This window comes from Grampus griseus (assembly GCF_964374135.1).
Source record: "Grampus griseus genome assembly, chromosome: 2".
Taxonomy (NCBI): Eukaryota; Metazoa; Chordata; class Mammalia; order Artiodactyla; family Delphinidae; genus Grampus; species Grampus griseus.
In genome coordinates this window covers 102,186,718-102,210,546 of record NC_139018.1, presented here as the reverse complement: position 1 = coordinate 102,210,546, position 23,829 = coordinate 102,186,718, and the positions used below count along the sequence as shown (strand labels likewise).

The window sequence follows — 23,829 nt, the reverse complement described above, 5'->3', positions numbered from 1 at the left end:
AAGAATATGGATAGAATCCTATACTTATGAATTGGGTAGAATATTAATTTGCTTCTTTTTTCCTAAGAATTAAGTGGGAGAAGTTTGTAAAATGCTGAAGAGATTGTAAAGTGATGTGCAAATATTGTTAAAAATATGTTGTTTCCAGGCCTAATTTCATTTGGAATCTATTAGTTACAAAATATAGATAAATAAATGTATTTTTAAAAGTTGAAATACTAGAACATCATTATCAAACATTAGCAACTAGAATTTGAGAAATCCATAATTCCTTCTCGAACACAGTTCTATCACTTTTTAATATTAATCATTCAGTCTTTTAAAATGCCTATTATTATGAATTTACATCATAGTATTTATGTGGTTTTGTAGCTTTTAAAAAATTAATGTGTAGTTAAAATGTATACACAAGCAGACACTGAAATATTTATAAGTAGTCTGGAGATAGTTTGGGTTGTCACAACTTGAGGAATGCTTACTAGCATCTAGTGGGTAGAAGCCAGAGATGCTGTGAAACATCTTTTACAATGCATAGGGCAGCCCCCACACAGCAAAGAATTATCGGGCCAAAACTGAGGCTGAGAAACTCTGCTCTAGCAAGGAATTTGCTGTCTTTGTCCTCTTCATCTTTTTTATTGTTTTTGTTATTTCTGATAGCTTACTGTCTTGATTACTCAAGTCACATAAACTCCCCATATTCTTATCCTGTTGAAGCCTTCCTCCTCCAGTGTTCTGTGCACTACAGTTAGGAAAAAAATTTTTTTCCAGCATTGCCCATTCTTCATCTTTGAGTTTGCATTTGGGAAGAAAATCTGATTCTCTTAATTTATAGTAGTGATTGAATGACTGATAGCCCATGAGGATTATCTGAAAACCAAAGCAAACCAGTTTCTTGTTAACCCAGAAGAGCCATGGATTAGCAGGATTTTAGTTTCTGTGGAAAGATACTTTGAGGCACTTAACCAGTAGCTTACTCTGCAAATCTCTCTTCAGAATTAGTTCTATTCAACTTCAACTTTTCACAATTTATTTTCTTCAAAATTTTAACTCATAAGTACTCAAAAACTTTCATGTCTTTTTCATAACTCCATCTCTCCCTCCCCTTATTGTCATTGGTAGCACCTTTGGCAGAATTGTTTTATTTACACATCAGATTTCCTGGAAGGAGGTGGAGGCAGATGGTTTGGGGTACAATATGGGAGAAGGGTGGGGTGCTGAGAGTAGGTTTAGGATAAAATGCAAAGTGTGGGGTAAATATATATCAACATTGCAGTGGTGGCTGGAGCCATTTTGTGTGTGTGTGTGTGTGTGTGTGTGTGTGTGTGTGTGTGTATGTGTGGTGGGCTGAAAGTCAAAGTCCCTTCTCTGTACTTATGTTTGCATTTACTTGAAATGGTGTAAAGGCATTTCAAATCAGCATAGAAATCTAAATTATGTACGTATTCCACTTTTGGATTTTTAAGTTGTATTTCGTAAGTAGTTGAAGTTTAATACAATTGGTAGGTTTTCACTATCGATGTTTTATGTCCTTTGTGATAGATTTAGTTTAAACTTTATAGTTTATAATTTCACTTTGAGCCAGCTAACTTTACTATTTTTAATTCTTAGAGACGAGCATATCTGAAAAAGTGGGTATGTTGGAATATGCTTATAATTGTAGACATACTCTCCTATTTTGAGCTTTCACTTGTAACTGTTAGGTGTAGATATTTGTAGAAAATGATTTGACTGGTTTCTAGTGAAGAAATAGATACTGTGGCTTAAGTTTGTAGTCACAATTTAGAAGTAACTTTTCCAAGACTGCAGTAAAGGCACTTAAGTATATTGCTGAAATATAGGACATTATAGTTCCTGGAAGTCTACCTTTGTCATACAAGAGAACAGCTTTGTTAATGGTATTTAGTGCTTCAAGATCAGAGTGAATACATATCAAATATAAGAAGCATTGGTCAACCCAGTGTGATGCCTCAGACACAGTTGATGACTCAAGTTCCTTAGGAAGGAAATACACTTTAAAGTTGTGGAAAAATGCTCTTGGTTCCTAATTTTAAAATTACACAAGTGAAAAGTCTGTAGAAAACAACTTGATTACAAGTAATTTTTCTGACGAATGGAAGTGTGCCAGCCTTAGCTTATTCTTACACATCCTCTCATTTATTGTAATTGAGTTTTTCTGTAAATAGGGAGATATGTAATGTCAAAAGATTTTTGCAGATTTCTTTCCCCCATCCTTAAGACTGTACTGTCAACTTTCTTTGATATTAATAGGAAAACAAGTTTATTTCTTGCATAATATTGCTCTCCCACAAAAAGGTGTTATCCACCATCAGTAAGATATACTCTGTTTTTTCCCCCGATGTTAATGAAATTTTCATTCTGCGTTTTTTTGCCCTATTCTTTTTTTCTTTTTTTTTTTTTTTTTTTGTGGTACGCGAGCCTCTCACTGCTGTGGCCTCTCCTGTTGCGGAGCACAGGCTCCTGACGCGCAGGCTCAGCGGCCATGGCTCACGGGCCTAGCCTCTCCGCGGCATGTGGGATCTTCCCGGACTGGGGCACGAACCCGAGTCCCCTGCATCGGCAGGCGGACTCTCAACCACTGCGCCACCAGGGAAGCCCCCTATACATGTATTCATTTTTTAAAAGCTTGAGGACAGATACTAAATCTCTTGATGGTGAGATATAGGTTATATCTTTTACAAAAGTATCTATTACAAAGCTTTTGTGATACGGAAAAAGAAAAAAACATTTTTTAAAGTTGGATTACCTTTAGTAAATACCATTATCCTGGTGACTTTGAAAACAGTCATAGGAAATAAAATACTGTTCTCAAATTGTGGAAAGGGAGAGAGCGCCTTAAGATCTCCAGTGGCAAGGAGACCGAGTTGTTTTTTCTACTTAGAACCTGCTGGCCATTTTTCTGCCATTCTTGTATTGTAGGTGATTTTTTGTGTGTGTGTGTTGCTTTACTTTTTTAGTTTTTTTTTTTTGAAAATTAATTATATGTTTTCTCCATCTTATAGGCCCAGTCCAATTATTCTTCTACCAATTTCACACATAGGCACTTGCTTGATATACTGTTTAATTTTTCCTAACTTTTTATCTTAAAAATGTATGTATTTTCTGAAAAGTTGGAAGTATATATAGTCCAGTTAACATTTATATACCTTTAATCTAAGTTTATTAGTGATTATCTTTCACCACGTTTGCTTTATCGCTCTTAATATGTATTCTTTTTTTTTGTTCTGAACCCCCTAAAGTAAGTTGATACCCTTAAAATCTTAAGTATGCATCTCGTAAGGTTAAGGACATTGTCCTTACATGACCAAGAAGATTCTTTTTTATTTTTTAATTGTTCAAATTTCCCACGGAGCTTGTAGGTACTAAGTACCATATGAGTTTATTATATGTTTTGTGAAGGCCAGATTTCTGGCAACTACAACTAAGGACTAAAAAGTAAAACACTGTTGATATGCTTTTATGTATAGGTAAAAAAGAGTAATAGTAGAGAAAGGAGACATTGACAGAATAACTACACAGCAGGATGGAGCTATTTTATGTAGGAACAATGGCACAATAACATAATAGCTTAGAGCTTATCATATCATTATGACCTCAGGTTGAAGATGTTAATAAGGGTGAGCCTGGCTCAAGAAGATGTTAAAGTAGAGGGGAAAAAAAATCAGTAATGGTTCAAAAGGAAAGATATTAGGCACATAGATAAACCCCAATTATCTAGAAATTTTGCTCAGTGGAACCTGTCATTTTCCTTTGATGTCAGATTACTAACATCTTACTGTACTCTAGGTTAAATGTACTTTATTTTCATCATTGTCTAGTAACAGATCTGTTTCTCCATTGTTAAGGACTTTACATGATGAGAATGTCTTCAGTGAGTATTCTATTCTTTATCAGAAGGGAGAAAAGGAGTTAAAGATTGCCGTCCATTGAGTCCTTCCTGTTACCTTCCCTGTCATTCATGTTGCCCTGCTTGGGTAATATATCAGTGATAAAAGAAGCTCCAGTTCTGTATTCAGGGGCAGCAGCAGAACATTAGTTTTTTTGCATTGTTTGTTGTTGTTTTGTTTTTTACTCCTAGACTTGTAGGCTATGATTCCTTTTGTACAGATCTATTTCATCTAAATAAAGGATTTAAATTAGAGGATGAAAATAGTAGTCTGTTATGGGCCACAAATCACATGTTAATTTAAATGGCAACAGACCTTTGGAAGAAGTTGTTTCTGTGCTGGTACTTACTTATTAGGTGTGTTAAATAACCCCTAATATGATGATGACCCCTATATTTGTATCTCCAGCCTAGGACTCTCTTGAATTCTAGACTCCTGTTTCCCAGCTACATCTCCAGCTAGATGTCTGGTGGGCATCTGAAACTTAACATGTCCAAAACCAAACCTCTGATTCCTCTTACCCCAGTCTTTTTTCCTGTAGTCTTTCCCATCTCAGTAAATGGGATCTCCATTCTTAAGTTGCTTAGGCAAAAATACTTTTGAGTTATCCTTGATTCCTCTTTTCACTTACACCCTGCATGCAAATCCTGTCAGCTTCTCCTTTAGAGTATATGCAAATTTTGACAACTTCTCATTAGCTCCACTGCTACAGCATCCATCTCACTTTAATTACCGTAAAACCTGCTAACTCTTCTTCCTGTTCTCTTGTTCTCCCAGTCTCTTCTCAACATAGCAGTCAATGTGATTGTGTTCAAAAGCTGCTTTGGTCAAAACCGTCTACTGGTACATTATATACTTTAAAATGGTTGAAATGGTGAGGTTTATGTTCTGTGAATTGTACCTCAACAAAAAAGTAATAGCAAAATAAATTAAAAAACCCATTCAGTGGCTTAATATTTTAAGTAAAATCCAATGTCCTTATAGTGGCTTCTAAGGCCCTACCTGAGGTACATGTATGCTTGTTCTCCCGACCTCCTGCCCCCAGTCCTTCCCCACTGTTCATTTCTGCTCCAGCCACACAGAGCTCTTTAAAAATTGCCAGGCTTGCTCCTGTCTCAGGGATTTTGCACTTGCTGATCCTTTTACATGGAACAGTTTCCCCCTTAGATTGCTGTATTATCTACCCTCTTTCTTTTTTAAGTTAAAAAAAAATTACATGGTGGTGAAATACACGTAAAATTTACCAGCTTAACCATTTTTAGCTGTGTGGTTCAGTAGTATTTAAGTACACTCACATTGTTGTACTTTGCTCTCTTTCTGAGTCTTTACTGAAATATTATGAAGTCTTCTGATTACCTCATATATATACATACATATAATACAAACCCCTTCCTTGGCATTCTCTATCCAGTCACCCCGTGATAACACTCTTATAGCCATCCCAAGTTGTTTACTTGTTCACAGGGAACTCTATTCAATATCCTGTGATAACCCATAATGGAAAAGAATATGAAAAAATATATACGTATAACTGAGTCACTTTGCTGTACGGAGAAATTAACACACCATTGTAAATCAAATATCCTTCAATAAAATAAAATAAATTGATTATGCGCCGAAAAAAATGAAGTTATTTACTTGTTTGTCTTACTGTCTGCCTTCCTTCTCTAGAATAAAGTTTTCTAAGGTCAGTAATTTTGTTTTGTTAGCTGCTATATTCCCAGCATCTAAAACAATGCCCATATAGGATATAGTGCATATAGTAAGTGCCCATTATATGTGCTGAGTGAATAGATGAATGATTACTGAACTAGATAATTTCACTTTTTATGAATTACATAAGAATTCCAATTTTCTAAGAGTATGTCTGGAAAAAAAGCCTTCAAAGCTTATAATTAATCTTTTTTACTTTAATTGACTTTAAAATGGAATGAAAATACCATTTTTGTTAGTGTATTGGTTTTGCTCATTAGTTTTATATGCCCAGTTAATTAAAAGAATTAGGTAGGTTGAATGGGTTAAAATATTCTTTATAGAAACCAAATTGCTTTTTCTCAACTACTATGTGTTCCTGTTAAAAAATATTATTAAAGCACTTAGCACTTGTCATTCACTGCAAAAATTAGACTAAAAGGTGAAATGTAGAACGTCTTCATGGTTATCTGATTTTACTCAATAAAACTTGTAAACTTTGCTATATTCCTAAGATGAAACTTTAAAAAACCCATTTTCATTTTAGGGTAAATTTAGAATCACAGAATGTTTGAGCTAGAAGGAAGTTTTAGGAACTTCCCTGGTGGGGCAGTAGTTAAGAATCCGCCTGCCAATGCAGGGGACACGGGTCCGAGCCCTGGTCTGGGAAGATTCCACATGCTGTGGAGCAACTAAGCCCGTGTGCCACAACTACTGAGCCTGCGCTCTAGAGCCTGTGAGCCACAACTACCGAGCCCTCATGCCACAACTGGTGAAGCCCACGCTCCTAGAGCCCATGCTCTGCAACAAGAGAAGCTACCGCAATGAGAAGCCCGTGCACCACAATGCGGAATAACCCCTGCTTGCCACAACTAGAGGAAGACGGTGCACAGCAACGAAGACCCAATGCAGCCATAAATAAATAAATAAATAAATAAATTTATAAAAAATAAAAGGAACTTTTGTAGTTTTGGGTGGGTCGCTTAACCTCTCTGTGCCTTATCCTAAGATTAATTGTACTTGCCCTGCAATGTTGTTATGAGGGTGAAATGAGAGAATACATTCATTAATTAATTTAACCATAATTTACTGAATTCTTACCTGTTATGTACTGTACACTATTCTAAGCTCCTTATATATATTAAGTAATTTAATCCATATAACAACACTGTTAGGTATAGGCATTGCTATTTCACTTATTTTACAGACAGGGAAAATGAGGCACAGAGAGGTAGGTAACTTGTCCAAGATCACTCAACTAGTAAGTGGCACAGTTGGGATTCTAACACGTGACTTATAAATAAAGATAATGCTTGCTAAACTGTTGAAACATAAAGTAAGATATGTTGACCATATACTTCCACGGTTATTGAAAAACTTCATTACGAAAAGGAATATAACATTTTTAACTGTTCAGAAAGTCATGCAAAATGGTGATGAAAGCTGCATAGGTAATTGCAGAGACCCAAATACCTGAAATGCACTCATTAGCATCAATAGAAGATTAAAAAAAACCTTACCTAGCGAATAGATCTATAATAATTTTAATTTTAACAAGTAGCACTTTGCAAATACTAGACCTGTTAGAAATTCTGATGCTTCTTGGATGAGTATCATAGATCACATTTTCTGATGATTGATTTATGGCTTTCTTATCAGCAAGGTATAGGCTGCTTTCTTTATAAATTCATATGAAAAAGGAAATTTCCGTGAAACGTTGAGTGGATTCATTAATTCTTACAGCAAACATTTACTGAGCACCTGTTTTCTTACTCTGTTTAGGTAATGAGTGTACATCATTGAACAAATCAAAGTCCTTGTTCTCGTGGAACTTCTGGTGGTAGAGGGATATGTCAATAAAAAATAATATGAAGAAAGAGGAGGATATTAGAATGAGTATGATTGGGACATAAGCTTTTAGATAGGGTGATCAGAGAAAGCTTCTGAAGAAATTTTGTAGATATCTGAATGAAGTGTGCCAACCCTGCTTTGGGGGAAGATGTTCCAGGCAGAGGGACGATAAAGAGACTAATGTGGCTGTAATACACAGAGTAAAGGGAGAGTGGTAGAAGATAAGGTGAGACCCGTATGGAAGTGGAGTGGGGGAATGCAGCCCCTTATGAGGATCATCTTCAGCGTTATAAGCCACGGTTATGACTTTTTTTTTTGAGATTATAAATCATGATGAAGGCTGTGGAGGGGGAACAGCTAGTGAGGGGGTGGGTGAGGGGTGGAACATTTTGAGCAGAAGAGTGACACAATGTAACTTTATTTGAACATTATAACTCTGACTGCTGTGTGAAAAATAGACTGTCGGGGGTCGGGGGCAAGAGTGGAAGCTAAGAGGCCAGTTATTTGCAATGGTTTTTGATTGTCTAGAACCTTTTGAACCTTGCTTTGTTTGACACATTTTCAGCCTTATGAATTCCATCTCCTTAATTTAGATTCCCCAGCCTTTCAGTTGCAACTAGGACACAGGCATGTAAACTAGTCTTTGAACTAGGCTCCTCTAATCAGAAGCATCACTGGAGACCTGGATTCTGAACTGAGCAGACATGTATGCTTGCTGAAGTTTTGCCAATAGTGTGCATCTTTCAGACTGTTATGACAGATTTTTCCCTAGTTGTTTTAAGGTTGTGTTTCTGGTACAAAAGTGGGATTGGAGAGGCAGGACAGTGTTGGTGTTTTTCACAAGGTATTTTTGGGGTAATTATGGTGTGTACTGCTGCTGCTTGGGATACCTGGATAATCTTAAGGAAGATAAAATGGGGAGGGTTCCAGTATATTGTCAAGTAGTAGAATATTACTTCAAGTAATAGACTATTGTATCAGAAGTATGGGAATTGATTAAGATCATAATGGAGAATACTTTAGTGTTTATGGAAAAATCTGTAAGGTCTGGATCAGGTTTCCTGTGTAGGATTTGCATGTTGGGATCACTGGTTGTCATTTACTCTTTTATATCCCCCCAACTTTTACTACTTATGTCTATCCTATTAACAAAAATATACTGCTGAATAATGAGTCATTATAGGATGCTTAATAGTTTCTTGGAGGTGAGTAGAATGTTGATTTTATTTATTTTCCTGAAGGGAGGACAAGCTGGACTATTTTGAATTGTCTTTGTTTTAGATTCTGGATTTTTTTTTTTTTTTGAAAAAGTGTATAACTTAGGGAAGAGTAAAAGAAAGGCCAAATACCCATATGCTTACCACTTTGACTCACCATTTTTCTTTAAAAAAATTTTAATTAGCTTTATTGAGGTATAATTTCCATACAATAAAATTCAACAGTTAATTTTGAGAAAGGTATATAGTTTTTTAACCACCACCACCATAATAATAATAATAATAATATGGAACATTTACACTAACCAGTAAAGTTCCCTTGTGCTCTTTGCAGTCAATTCAGAATCCTTCTGATTTCCCTTTTGATTTCTTCTTTGACCCAAGGGCTATTTAGAAGTGTGTTAAGTTCTCAATATTTGGGAATTTTTCCAAGTATCTCCTACTGATTTAATTGCACTGTAGTCAGAAAACATACTCTCTGATTTCAGTCTTTTAAAATTTATGGAAACATGCTTTATGGCTTAGAATTAAGGTCTATCTTGGTGAATACTCCATGTGCCTGTGAAAAGAATATATACTCTATTGTTGGGTGGACTATTTTGTAAACGTTAATGAGGTCAAGTTGTTTGATAGTGTTCAGTCCTTATTTTTTGTCTACTTGTTCAGTGAGGAGTGTTCATGATTTCCAACTATAATTTACAGATTTGTCTACTTTCAGCTCTGTCAGCATTTTTAATTTTTAAAAAATTGTATTCCTCGTTCTTTTTTTAAAAAAAATATTTATTTAGAATGTGCCAGGTCTTAGTTGTGGCCCGCGGGATCTTCGTTGAGTCATGTGGGATCTCCAGCCGCGGCATGCGGGATTTTTTTTTTCTTTTTTTTTTCTTGGTTGCGGCATGCATGCGGGATCTAGTTCCCCAACCAGGGATTGAACCTGGGCTCCCTGCACTGGGAGAGGGGAGTCCTACCCACTGGACCACCGGGGAAGTCCCCCGTCAGCTGTTTCTTCACATACTTTAAGCTCTGTTATGTGATGCACATTTAGGATTGTTACGTTCTTTCGATGGGTTATGAAATGTACTTTTTTTAAAAATGTATTTATTTTATTTATTTTTGGTTAAATTGGGTCTTCGTTGCTGCACGCGGGCTTTCTCTAGTTGTGGAGAGTGGGGACTACTCTTTGCTGTGGTGCGTGGGCTTCTCACTGCGGTGGCTTCTCGTTGCGGAGCATGGGCTTTAGGTGCACGGGCTCAGTAGTTGTGGCACGCAGGCTCAGTAGTTGTGGCTCACAGGCTCTAGAGTGCAGGCTCAGTAGTTGTGGCACATGGGCTTAGTTGCTCCACGGCATGTGGGATCTTCCTGGACCGGGGCTCGTACCCATGTCCCCTGCACCGGCAGGCGGATTCTTAACCACTGCGCCACCAGAGAAGCCCCTGAAGTGTCTTTTTTTAATCCCTCTTTTTTTTTTTTTCCTTTGGTTTGTTTGTTTTAAAGTTTACTTTGATAATACTGTAGGCACTCCAGCTTTCTTGGATTAGGGTTTGGATGGTATAACTTTTCCCTTTTTTTTTTTTTTTTTTTGCTGTATGCGGGCCTCTCACTGTTGTGGCTCGCCCGTTGCGGAGCACAGGCTCCAGACGCACAGGCTCAGCGGCCATGGCTCACAGGCCCAGCCGCTCCGCGGCATGTGGGATCTTCCCGGACCGGGGCACGAACCCGTGTCCCCTGCATCGGCAGGCAGACTCTCAACCACTGCGCCACCAGGGAAGCCCCCTATTCTTTTTACTTTAACTCATCTTTATTTTTGTTGAAGTATCTTTTAGACAGCATGTATTAACATTTTCTTTCTTGAAAAATAATAAAATGACTTCCATTTAATTATGTTTAAATCATTAACTTTTAATGTAATTATTGATAAGATTGAGTTTAAAACTACCATCTTACTGTTTGTTTTCTGTTAGTTCTATCTGTTCATAGTCCTTTTTACTCCTCTTTTTCTATATTCTTTGGGATTAATTTGCTTTAAAAAATGATTTCATTTTATCTCTGATATTGGCTTATGTGATATACCTGTTTAGTATATATTTTTAGAGGTTGTTCCTAGGGTGTACAGCATACACCTGTAACTTAAAAATGTATACCTTTAAATAAAATACCACTTCATTTATAGTGTACTTTCATTTCTCCTCTCCTCCATTGTGCTGTATTATCATACATTTTAATTCTATGTGTGTCATAAATGCCATAGTACATTGTGTTTCTTGAACACAATCACTTAATTTTGAAAGAGATTAAAGAACGAGAGAAGAAATCATTTTTATTTTCTCATTATAGTCATTGTTCCTGTGTCAACACAGGTTTGTGTCAGCACAGGTTTCCAGCTGGTATATTCCTTCTGCCTGAAAAACTTCCTTTAACATTTCTTGTAATGCAGGTCTACTGGTGATAATTGTCAGCTTTGATGTCTGAAAAAGGGTTCATTTTACCTTTTTTTTTTGTTCATCTTCATTTATGAAAGATATTTTTATTGGGTATGGAATCTTAGGTTGACAGTTTTTTTTTTGTAGTACTTTAAACATGTTGCTGAATTATCTTCTGTTTTATGTAGTTATGCTGTCATTTATACCTTTGTTCCTCTGTATGTAATGTGTCTTTTTCTGTAGCTCCTTTGGGTCTAACCCACCAGCTGATTTTAAGGGTTTTTTTGTCCCTAGTTTTCAGCTGTTAGCCCATGATAACTTTTAATTTCTTTGTATGTTAATTCCATCATCTCTATAGTCTCTGTTTCTAATATCTGATTTTTTTCTCCAGTAATATGAGAAAAAGACATTTTCCTGATTCTTTACATGCATGGTAATTTTTGATTGGATGCAGATCATTCTTGATTTTTACTTTTTTGTGTGTGTTTGATTTTTGTCTTGCCTTTAAACACTGTCACATATTTTTTGGTGTACAATTAAACTACTTGGAATCAGTTGAGTCCTTTGGAAGATGGCCTGTAAGCTTTGTTAGAGTGGATCCCAAACAGCCTTTAGTCTGTGGCTAATTTTGCCCCGTAAATAAGGTGATGTATTCCTGAGGGCTCTACCCAATGCTCCGTATATTACAGGTCTGTCTTCTCTGGATGGTGGGAATATGAACACTTCCCAGCCCTATCAATATAAACTTTTAAGATTGTTCTGCTTACTCTTTTTGTGGTTTATTTTTTTGGCCTGGGATAGTTGATTCTCTCACATGATCAGATATGAATCTGCCAAACATGTAAGGGGACCCTTCTTTAGATCTCTGAGCTCCTTTTCTGTTAGCTTCCTTTTCTTTGGCACTCTGACCCACAAATTCTAAACGCCTGGCCTCTCAGAACTCAAATACGTGGCTCCTCAATTCAGCAAGACCAGCAGGCTCTGTTTGGGTTCCTCTACCCTGCATATTGACCTGAAACTGCCTCTGGGTAGTTAAGTTGGGCCAATTGTAGATCTTATCTCATTTGTTTATCCTCCAATGTATTTTGTCAAGTTTTCTGAATGTTTGTGGTGGTAGGTTAAATTTAGTTCCTCTTACTCCATTATAATCAGAAGTGGAAACTGATAGCAGTTGTGTCCTTTTTCTTTTTTGTCCCACTCTGAATCACTTCAGTGAAAATTACGCGTGTCATTTTACTCTTAAGTACTTCAAAGTACATCTCCCCAAATTCAGATTATTCTCCTACTATATTACCACAGTGTTGTTGTATTGAAGAAAATTAACAAGAATTCCTTAATATCATCTAAGACTGATTGATTCCAGTTTGTCCTGGATTGTTTCTAAGTGTTTTTTGTTTTCCTTCTCAGTTGGGTTTTTTTCTCTTTTGCTTTTTTTTTTTTTTTCATTATTTTTGCTCTGGTATGTTTCGACATGTTCATAGTGGTGTGGCTCTTCTTTGTTCTGTCATTTTTTTTCTGTGACAGAGTTAGTGTTTTACCTACTTCTGTGCAGTCAGGACTCATGACCATATACAACCTTTTTGAGAATTCCAGGGCTCTGTTCTCTTGAGATTTTTTTAAAAAGTGAATTGTATGGCTTATGAGGGTTAGGGGCAGCGTCTGGAGTTCAGTGTGCTATGCTTTGACACTTTCTCATTAGAGTATTCTGTTTATTTCCTTGGCTGCTTCTTTGAAAGATATACCATTAGGTTATACCCAGTGTTGTTTTAGTACACTGGTTCTCTTGAAAACAAGAAAAAAAAACCTCTGATTTGTAGCCATTTCTAATTTCAGTAGCATGAATACTCTACCCATGGCTGATTTCAAGCTACCAACATGTCACTGAACACAGTTGGGAAGAGAATTGGCACTCGTGAGTCCGTATCAGCTAGCCCTAACACACACTAGTTATATCCATTTCTTACTTGGTTTTAGTTCTTGAGGATTTTTTTTTAATGTGGGAGGGTGGGCTGCTTTTTATAGTTGTTTTTTCCCATGGTTTTCCCATTGTTTCATTAAGTATTGGAGGGAGAAACTGCATAATACAGTTTCATTTAATACATTTTTTTTTTTGGCCGCACCATGTGGATTGTGGGATCTTAGCTCCCCGACCAGGGATTGAACCCAGGCTTCAGCAGTTAAAGTGCTGAGTCCTAACCACTGGACCACCAGGGAATTCCCTCATTTAATATATTTTCTTCAATAATTTTTAAAGTATTACCGTGACCATGTCATAAATACTGATATTTAGGCACAGTTAACAAAGAAACATAGGTCTTTTGTAGAAGCTGATACTGAAGTGGACTTGTTAACTGTATGTCCCTGGGTAGCGTTTTTAACTTTCCCATTTAAACCCAGTGAATTATGTTTTATCTCAATTGTAAAGATTCTGAAAGTCATCACTCAGATCCTTTGTAAGTGAAGGTAAACATTATGTTGCTTCATAAAATTCCTTTGTGTGTGGCACAGAGAAGAGATGACTTTGTTTAATAACTCTCCCAGAAGTGTTATATCCATTCAAATAATTGAGCCATTATCACATGTGCTTCACCAGAACAGCCATAGTTACTGTTTTAAGTTATCAGAGGTGGCAAAATGCTTTATCTGCATTGTGACTTAAAAAGTTGACTTTTTGGTGCCGAAAAAGGAGTGGACGCAGTAACTTTGCAAAGCTAAGTTTGTACTATGACTATTCAGTCCACTTAAAAGAAATACAATTCAGTAATCCTACTTTGATTTTGAAAATGAAAGACCTACCCCAAAGTTCTCATAGTACAACTTCCCCATTCTTGATTTTTTCTTGATATTTTATCTTGTGTGAGGTATTTTTAAAAAGCCACATATAGACTCAAAGATATTTTTAAGGAATATGGAAGATGCATTGGTACAATATATAATTCCATTATTGAGTCCTGATTTTTAGAAGTTCCATACTGGGAGGTTTTATTTTCTCTTATACCTTGGGTTCACTATATTTTCTATGCTAGTTGTAAGATAGCTTTGGATTCTAGTTTCAGACTCCATTTCTGTCACCTCTGTTGAGAGCAGTGCATTCAAGAGTATGGTGAAATGAGTCAGTATTTTATTTTATTTTATTATTATTATTTTTAGGAGTCAATTTTATTTTATTTTGAATTTTATTTTTTTATACAGCAGGTTCTTATTAGTCATCCATTTTATACACATCAGTGTATACATGTCAGTTCCAATCGCCCAATTCATCACACCACCATCCCCACCCCCTGCCACTTTCCCCGCTTGGTGTCCATACGTTTGCTCTCTACATCTGTGTCTCAATATCTGCCCTGCAAACCAGTTCATCTGTACCATTTTTCTAGGTTCCACATATATGTGTTAATATACGGTATGTGTTTTTCTCTTTCTGACTTCACTCCTGTATGATAGTCTCCAGATCCATCCACGTCTCTACAAATGACTCAATTTCGTTCCTTTTTATGGCTGAGTAATATTCCATTGTGTATATGTACCACATCTTCTTTATCCATTCATCTGTCGATGGGCATTTAGGTTGCTTCCATGACCTGGCTATTGTAAATAGTGCTGCAATGAACATTGGGGTGCATGTGTCTTTTTGAATTAATGGTTTTCTCTGGGTATATGCCCAGTAGTGGGATTGCTGGGTCATATGGTAATTCTATTTTTAGTTTTTTAAGGAACCTCCATACTGTTCTCCATAGTCGCTGTATCAATTTACATTCCCACCAGTGACTCAGTATTTTAAATTGAATGGTCTTTTCATGCTAGGCTTTGTGCTAAGCAGTTTACTTGCATTTAAGTTATTTACTTTTGTCTCTATTTTACAGACAAAAAAAAAAAACCCTGAGATTTTAAAAAAGTTTAATAATTACCCAGATCATGTAGTTATGGTGAGGAAATGTCAGAATTCAAACCTAGTTCTGTCTTTATTCCTGAATGTATGGCCTCAATTTGTGTATATAGGTCTCAAAGACAAGTGTGAGAGAAGGCAAAAAAGGAAGTGGAGGAAAGGGAAGAGATGGTGATGACTATGAAAAATTTACTGAGCTTTCACTGTATGGTAGGCACTTTGCTGATTGCCACACATGGCTTAAATCATTTAATCATTGTAACAGCCTTAAAAAAGAGGTATTCTACTTCTCTGTGTTTTTCTTTCTTTCTTTTTTTTTTTTGCGGTATGCGGGCCTCTCACTGTTGTGGCCTCTCCTGTTGCGGAGCACAGGCTCAGCGGTGTGGCTCACGGGCCCAGACGCTCCGCGGCATGTGGTATCCTCCTGGACTGGGGCACAAACCCGTGTCCCCTGCATCGGCAGGCGGACTCTCAACCACTGCGCCACCAGGGACCCTTACTTCTCTCTGTTTTAAGGGTGGGAAAATGAAGTTGAGTTTTCCACTTGATCAGGGAAACAAGCTAATAAATGAAAGTAATGGGATTCAAACCTAGAGAATTTTTTTTTTCTAATAAGAAAATGCTTGCCATAAAATTTACTATCTTAACCATTTCTGGTGTACAATTCAGTAGTGTTAAGTATATTTACCTTGTTGTGCAGTCTTCAGAACTTAAACCCAGATGACTTAAGAGTTTGTATCCTTAACCATATAATGATAAGCAACTGACTGCATTAACAGAAAATTTAGTGATGGAACATTTAGGCTTTATGCAATACATTAGGCGAGAAGCAATGGTTTTTAATACGCTGGTCACCAAGTGGTGAAGGACAAGATCCCCAAGAGAGGGGAAACAAATGAAGCGAGACCTATGATTGTTCCAGCTTTCTGCCTGGAACGAATTTCCATCTGCAATTCATTCGTGCTACAAGAGGGAACCTAGGTGGAGACGAACAGACTCTTGAGTTGAGATGGAATGGGACCAAAGCAGCTAGAGTTTGCAGACAATATCAGAATGAAGGACGCTACATAGAGAGAGAATCCCTGAGATCTGCAGAGGGTTCCCCTGGAGTGTTTGGCAGAGTATTGATCAGTGTGTATACGTGAGGAAATTACCTGAGGCCAGGGAAAGAAACAGTGCCCTATGTTCACATAGTGCAGGAAATAGTACTTGTTCTTACCGGCCAGGTGGGAAAAACTCATGCCATGATTTGTGGAGCATTGCATAGAGTACTCAGATATGTCTTGCCCCAGTGGTAGGGAATAAAATTAGCCCTACACTGAACCCTGCTCCAGACCCATGTAACAAATCATAAAGGCAAGAGCCAAAAGGGTCAAACTTTCTAACTACCTTTACTTTGTCCTGTAACAAAGCCTAAGAATATTTATAAGAATACAAAAAATGTCCAGCCCCTACAAGGTGAAATTCACAGTGTCTGCCATCTATTCAGTGAAAGATTATGAGACATGCAATGAAGCAGGAAAACACAATCTGTAATGAGAAGAATAAGCAGTCAATTGGAACCAATCCATAACTGTCATGGGCATTAGAATTAGCAGACAAGAACATTAAAAGAGTTATTACAACTGTATTTCATATGTTTAATAAGTTAAATAGAGACCTAAAAGGTATAAATAAAACAGACGGAAATCTAACTTCTGCAGGTGAAAACTACAATGTTTTCAATGGAAAGCACACCAGATGGCATTAACAACAGGTTAGACATTACAGAATATTATTGAACTAGAAGACAGCAGTAGAAACTATTCAAAATGAAACAGGGAAAAAAAGAATTTTTGATAAATATGAAAAAACCCATCAGTGGGCTGTGGGAAGAATTTGAGTGACCTAATATACTTGTAACTGGAGTCCTTGGGTGGGTGGGGGTGGGGAGAGTGAAAAAAATTGAAGAAGTAAGAGTTGAAAAATTGTAAACCCACAGACCCAAGGAGTTTACTGAAACTAAAGCTCAGTAAATATGAAGAAACCAAAGCACGTCAGAATCAAATTGCTCAAAACCAGTATTAAAAAGGAAAGTCTTAAAAGCACTAGGGAGGGAAAAGACACATTATATTCAGAGGAGCAATGGTAAGGATGACAGATTTCTTGTCAGAAGGAATATGGGTGAAAAGAGAGTGGAGCAAGGTTTTAAAAATATTTAAAGAAAAAATATGAACTTGTCGACCTGGAATTCTGTGCCAGTGAAAATATCTTTCAAAAATGAAGACGAAAATAAAGACTTTGAGACATCCAATATCTGGAAGAGCTCTTCACCAGCAGAAGAAATTTTAGAGGAAGTTATCTAGGTAGAAGGAAAATGATACCAGATGGAAATATGGATCAACATGAAGGAATGAAGAACCCTGGAAATGAGAAAGAGAGTTTTTTCCTTGTTATCTAAATCTCTTTAAAAGATAATTGTCTGTTTAAACCAAAACAATTACAATGTATTATGGGCTTTATAAGACACAAGTAAGTAAAGTATGATGACAATAGTCTAAAGACCAGGAGGAAAGAAGTGAAAGTATAGTAATGTCAGGTTCTTATACCTGAAGTGTTATAATATCATTTGAAGGTAGGCTAAGTTAAAGATGTATACTTATAAGCCCTAAAGCAACCACTAAAACAACCAAACAGAGAGTTTTGCTAATAAGCTAGTGAAGAGGTAAAAACAGAATCATAAAAAATTAATTAGTCCCAATAAAGGAGAAGGGAGCAGAGAAAAGATGGGACAAACAGAAATAAATAGCAAGATGATAGACTTAAACCCAACTACATTAGTAACTACTTTAAATGTAAATGATCCAAACACTCCAATTAAAAGGCAGAGATTATCAGATTGGACAAAAAGGCAAGACCCAGCTCTATGCTGCCTACTGTGAACTCACATTAAATACGTAGGCACAAATAGATTAAAAATAAAAGGATGGAAAAGAGATATCATGCCAGTCAAAAAAAGAAAAAAAGGAGTGCTATATTAATATCAGACAAAGTAGATTTTAGAACATAGAATATTACAAAGAATAAAGAAGATCATTTGATAATTGATAAAGGAGTGAATTAATCCAAAAGGCATAATACATAATAATCTTTGACATTTATGCGTGTAATAATAGAACTTCAAAAATCAATTAAGCAGGGCTTCCCTCATGGCGCAGTGGTTGGGAATCCGCCTGCCAATGCAGGGGACACGGGTTCGATCCCTGGTCTGTGAAGATCCCACATGCTGTGGAGCAGCTAAGCCTGAGCACCCCAACTACTGAGCCTGAGCTCTAGAGCCCACGAGCCACAACTACTGAAGCCTGTGTGCCTAGAGCCCATGCTCCGCAACAAGAGAAGCCATGACAATGAGAAGCCCATGCACTGCAGCGAAGAGTAGCCCTTGCTCACCACAACTAGAGAAAGCCCACGTGCAGTAATGAAGACCCAGTGCAGCCAAAAATAAATAAAATAAATAAATTAAAAAAAAGAACAACAACAAAAAATCAGTTAAGCAGAGAACTGCAAGGAGAAATAGAAAAAGTCATAATTACAGACAGAGATTTCAATACCTTTCTCTCAATTATAGAACAGGTAGATAGAAAATCATGAAGGGTATAGAAGACTTGAACAACACTGTCAGCCAGTTGACCTGGTTGACATTTATAAAACACTGTACTCAATAAGTGCAGAGACTGACATTTCTAGAACACTCATCCATTAACAGCAGAATATACATTCTTTTCAAGTGTGCATGAAACATTGCAAGGATAGACCAAATTCTTGGTCATAAAATAAGTCTCAATGTATTTAAAAGGATTGATGTCATACAAAGTATGTTCTCTGGGTATAGTAGAATTAAATTAGAAGTCAGTAACAGAAAGATAACTGAAAAATTCCCCATATTTAAAATCTAAATAACAGACTTCTAAATAGCACATGAATCATAGAAGAAATCAAAAAGGAAATTAGAAAGTATGTTGAACAGAATGTAAATGGTAACACAGCATAACAGAATCTGTGGGATGTTGCTAAAGCAGTATTAAGGGAACATTTATAGCACTAAATACCTGGATTAGAAAAGAAAAGTCTTAAATCAATGGTCTTTACTAAAAAAAGAAGAGTGATTAAACTCAAAGTAAGCAGAAGGAAAGAAAGAAAGATCAAAGTAAAAAATAAAAAAATAGAAAGCAGAAAAATAAGGAAAATCAAAGGAATTACACGTTGGTTCTTCAGAAGATCAGTAAAATCAGTAAATCTCTAGCTATCCTGATCAGGACCAAAGAGTGGAGATACAGATTACCAATATCAGGAATGAGGGAGGTAACATCACTATAGTTTCAAAAGATATAAAAAACATAATGAGGGAATATTATGAACAGCTTTATCTCCATAACTTCAACACCTTAGGTAAAATGGACAAATTCTTACCAAAGGTCACTCAGGAAGTAGATAACCAGATTAGCTGTTTATATATCAAATTGATGTCATTAATAACCTTTCACAAAGAAAATTCCAGGCCAAGATGGCTTCACTGGTGAATTCTATCAAACATTTAAGGAGGAAATAATACCAATTCTACATACATTTGTCTAGAAAATTGAAGAAGAGGTAATACTTTCAAGGTCTTTTTTTTTATACTGATACCAAAACTTGACAAAGACAGTCCAAGAAAACTACAGACCAGTGTCTCTCATGAACATAGATAACAAAAATTCTAAACAAAATTATAGCAAATTGAATCCAACAGTATTATAAAGCATAATATACTATATTCAAGTGGGATTTATATCAGTAATGCAAGGTTGGTTTAACATTAGAAAATGAACAATTTTTTAAAAATTGAAGTATAGTTGATTTGCAATGTTGTGTTAATTTCTGCTATACAGCAAAGTGATTCAGTTATACATACATACACACACACACACACACACACACACACACACACACACACACACATTCTTTTTTTATTCTTTTCCATTATGGTTTATCACAGGATATTGAATATAGTTCCCTGTGCTATACAGGAGGACCTTGTTGTTTATCTGTTCTCTGTGTAATAGTTTGCATCTGCTAACCCCAAACTCCCACTCCACCCCTCCTCCATCCCCACCCTTGGCAACCACAAGTTTGTTCTCTACGTGAGTCTATTCTGTTTTGCAGATAAGTTCATTTGTGTCATATTTTAGATTCCACATATAAGTGATACCATATGGTATTTATCTTTCTCTTGCTGACGTACTTCACTTAGTATGATATTCTCTAGTTCCATCCATGTTGCTCCAAATAGCATTATTTTGTTCTTTTTTTATGGCTGAGTTGTAGTCCATTGTATATATGTACCACATCTTCTTTACCCATTCATTTGTTGATGGACATTTAGGTTGTTTCCATGTCTTGGCTATTGTGAATAGTGCTGCTATGAACATAGGGGGTGCATGTATCTTTTTTTTAAATTTAATTTAATTTATTTAATTTATTTTTGGCTGCATTGGGTCTTCGTTGCTGCACGTGGGCTTTCTCTAGTTGTGGTGAGTGGGGGCTACTCTTCATTGCAGTGTGTGGGCTTCTCATTGTGGTGGCTTCTCTTGTTGTGGAGCACGGGCTCTAGGCGCACGGGCTTCAGTAGTTGTAGCATGAGGGCTTGGTAGCTGTGGCTCACGGGCTGTAGAGTGCAGGCTCAGTAGTTGTGGAACATGGGCTTAGTTGCTCTGCAGCATGTGGGATCTTCCTGGACCAGGGCTTGAACCCGTGACCCCTGCATTGGCAGGCGGATTCTTAACCACTGTGCCACCAGAGAAGCCTGCATGTATCATTTTGAAATATAGTTTTGTACAGATGTATACCCAGGAGTAAGATTGCTGGATCGTATGGTAACTCTATTTTTAGTTTTTTGAGGAACCTCCATACTGTTCTCCATGGTGGCTGCACCAACTTACATTCCTACCAATAGTGTAGGAGGGTTCCTTTTTCTCCACACCCTCTCCAGCATTTATTATTTGTAGACTTTTTAATGATGGCCATTCTGACTGGTGTGAGGTAGTACCTCATTGTAGTTTTGATTTGCACTTCTGTAATAATTAGTGACATTGAGCATCTTTTCATGTGTCTGTTGGCCATCTGTATGTCTTCTTTGGAGAAGTGTCTATTTAGTTCCTCTGCCCATGAAAATCAGTCAATTAATTTTCCATATTAATAAACTAAAAAGAAAGAACCATATAATCATCTCTTTAAAATTTTATTTACTTATTTTTATTGCAGTATAGTTGATTTACAATGTTGTGTTAGTTTCAGGTGTACAACAAAGTGATTCATTTATACATATTTTATATATGTGTATTTTTTCAGATTCTTTTCCCTTATAAGTATAATTCCCTGTGCTATACAGTAGGTCCTTGTTGGTTATCTATTATAATCATCTTAACAGATGCAGAAAGAGTGGGTGACAAAAGTCAACAACTCTTCCTGATAGTTTTTATCAGCAAAGTATTAATAGAAGATAACTTTGTCAACCTGATAAAGGACATCCTAGACAAACCTATGGCTAACATCAAAACTTGTGTGTGTGGTTAAAATTCCCATTATAATAAGGTTTTAGGGACTTCCCTGGCAGTCCAGTGGTTAAGACTCCATGCTTTCACTGCAGGGGGCACAGATTCGATCCCTGGTGGGGGAACTCATATCCTGCATGCCACACGGCATAGCCAAAAAAAAAAGTATATGAAAATAAAGTACTAGGATTAGTGAAACAGTTTCATATTTATAGATATTTGAATAATCATGGAACCATATTAGAACTAGAATGGGCCACAAGATGACATTAATTTAAATTGTTTATTTTTTATAGGTCAGTATGGAAATCCTTTAAATAAATACATTAGACATTATGAAGGATTATCTTATGATGTGGATTCATTACACCAAAAACACCAGCGTGCCAAAAGAGCGGTTTCACATGAGGACCAGTTTTTACGTCTAGATTTCCATGCTCATGGAAGGTGAGTAAATTTATGCTGACTGTGTCTGAAGTTCCCATGTATTCAATCTATATTAAGAGAAGAAATTTATACCCTTAATTTTCCTTCTCTAATGGAAAGGTCCCCATTTGGAAATTCAGCCTACACTGAAATTTGGTGTATACATTAAAAAATGTTTTCTTTTAAACTGGATTGCCCTTTTTATGTTGTTAAGGAAACAGTCACATTTAAATGTTTTTAGGTTTATGAATCAGATCCTCTGTTGTATTATCAGAGGATGTGTCTTTGAAGAAGAGTCTATGTTTGTGGTTCAGCTAATTTTATGTGTTTTATGGCCTATGTGTCTGTTCTCTGGTGCCGAGAGTGAAGATAGCTAGTTGTAGGCTATTAAGTAAGTCATTTAATTTCTCATTAACTCAATTTTATCAGCTCTAAAATGACAACTTGTAGACAGATGACCTACTGTACTGCTTAATTCTTAGACAGAATTGTTAAGGAATAAAGAACAGGGAGCCAAGGGAGAGAGGTAAAAAAAAAAAATCACATTTATTTAGTCCTGTTGTGTTCCAGGTACCGGATGCTTTATATGCATTTTCTTTTTTAATCTCTCTACACCCAAACAAGATAAATCTTTTTATATCCAAGGAAACTAAGACTCACAGAAGTTAAATAACTTCTTTAAAGTTACGTAGCACAGATTTTACCTGGACCTGGCTGATTCAAGACCCCATATTATTTTTTTCTTTGTCTGTTAGGAGTATTCAGATACAAAATCTTCAAGTATTCTTTGTCAGATTCTCTGCCTTGCCTGCTGTAATGAATAAGTCTATTCCTTTTGTACTTTTTCTACAGTTGTAACCCTGATTTATTATTCACCTCCTAATAGGTTTCCCAGCTTCCATTCCATTTATCATTAAAGCTATACTATGTACTGCTACAAGATGACTCTTCCTTAAATGCTTCCTTTTTCATGTCAGCTTATTGCTCTAAAGTCTTCAATTAATGATTGTTAGCCAGATTTCTTAACTGGGCTTTCAAGATTCTTTGTAAATTAACTCAAGTCTATTCTAAACTTACTTTGTTCCACTTCCCCATATTGTGTCTGTTTCATTCAGAATGAGCTTCTCATTGCTGAATATACCATGTACAGTTTGTTTCCTGTATTATTTATCTTAAATTCTGATCATCTTTTAATACACAATTCAAGTTCTACTTCTTTGAAGCTTTATTTACACCTTCCTCTGAACCTTTAAATTACTTACCTGTGCCTTTGGCATTGGTTCAGTATCTCTTCCTTTTCATGGGTGCATTTCTTGTTTATTTTTCTGTAACTGTTTTTTCTTCCTCACAGGCAGACACATGCTACTATTTAGTGTCTGCTATTTGCCCTTATATTATAGACACTCAAGAAAGATTTTAATGGATGAAAAAAATCAGATAATAAGAATTGCTATGAAACAAAGTATTTTGCACATGGAAATAAATGCATTACTTAACTTAATTTCCATATTACAAAACAATGATCATTATAGAAAAAAGTACTGTCAAGTTATAAAATCTACTTTGTTCTGAAGGAAGAAAAAATTCATTTCAGGATCTGTTCTAGATAAAAATTTTACTGATGGCAAATCATGTAAATTTTTATGACCCTTAACCTCAGAAAAAATTTTAATTACCATTCTTTATTGGTACCATGAAATAATAAGCGATCATTAAGCCTTCCTAAGTTTTTAGTAACTATCTCAAAGTAAATTTAATGCTGTATTGCAGATATCGTGTGACTGCCAAAAGGAAAAGTTGAGATTCTAGCTGCCTTTGGTTTGGATACCACATTTCTATTACATCATTAGATTTTTATTAGCT

General features: G+C 36.2%; 1 protein-coding gene across 1 annotated transcript in view; it reads left to right on the top strand.

Annotated features, from left to right (window-relative positions):
• ADAM10 (ADAM metallopeptidase domain 10) overlaps nucleotides 1–23,829 on the top strand; it is a 110,752-nt gene that overhangs the window by 6,106 nt on the left and 80,817 nt on the right. Inside the window, exon 2 of the mRNA XM_082648690.1 lies at nucleotides 21,837–21,987. Coding sequence (XP_082504816.1) covers nucleotides 21,837–21,987 — 151 coding nt within the window. The remainder of the gene's footprint in view (nucleotides 1–21,836; nucleotides 21,988–23,829) is intronic.